At 42.2% G+C, this 510-nt stretch overlaps 1 protein-coding gene across 1 annotated transcript in view; it reads right to left on the reverse strand.

Annotated features, from left to right (window-relative positions):
- The window catches only part of LOC109824188 (GDP-L-galactose phosphorylase 2-like), a 5,325-nt gene that overhangs the window by 1,160 nt on the left and 3,655 nt on the right, over positions 1-510 (reverse strand). Inside the window, 5 exon segments of the mRNA XM_020390721.1 lie at position 1; positions 3-67; positions 149-334; positions 429-502; positions 505-510. The exon segment at position 1 is cut by the window's left edge and continues 174 nt beyond it; the exon segment at positions 505-510 is cut by the window's right edge and continues 199 nt beyond it. Coding sequence (XP_020246310.1) covers position 1; positions 3-67; positions 149-334; positions 429-502; positions 505-510 — 332 coding nt within the window.

Here is a 510-nt window from a genome sequence, read left to right on the forward strand (position 1 = left end):
CTTTACTGATCAGTATTCTTTTTGCCAGGGCCTTCTCTACTGGAAAAGCAGCTGAGAAGTAATAAGCCTGCCATCACACAATCAACCGCTAACTAGATCACCATTCCAATTTTTATATATAGAGAAGAGAATAAGAGCTACTTGGTACCTGGAAATGCAGGTGATTGATGGTGGCAAACGCACCCAAACTGTTATAACCAAGCCTGAAATAAGGGTTCCCAGCTTCAACTGCCATGTGTAAGGCAAGCATGAAGCTCTCAGAATCAATCCGCTGAGGCAAGCATTCTAACACTTTGGGAATCAAGAGAACATGGCCATACTCAATCGGACTCACCTATAAACATTAAAAGCACGAAAAATCTGTTGGAAAATGAACAGAAGAATTTGAAAGTCTGTGTTAACATGAACTCATTAAATAGCTCTCTTACATTTATTGCGACCACATTGGGAGAGATGGTTCCACTGACTGGGGCACTCTCAGAAAAGTGAGCTTTGTCGAGGACACCCGCT

Source organism: Asparagus officinalis, chromosome 9, assembly GCF_001876935.1.
Source record: "Asparagus officinalis chromosome 9, Aspof.V1, whole genome shotgun sequence".
NCBI lineage: Eukaryota > Viridiplantae > Streptophyta > Magnoliopsida > Asparagales > Asparagaceae > Asparagus > Asparagus officinalis.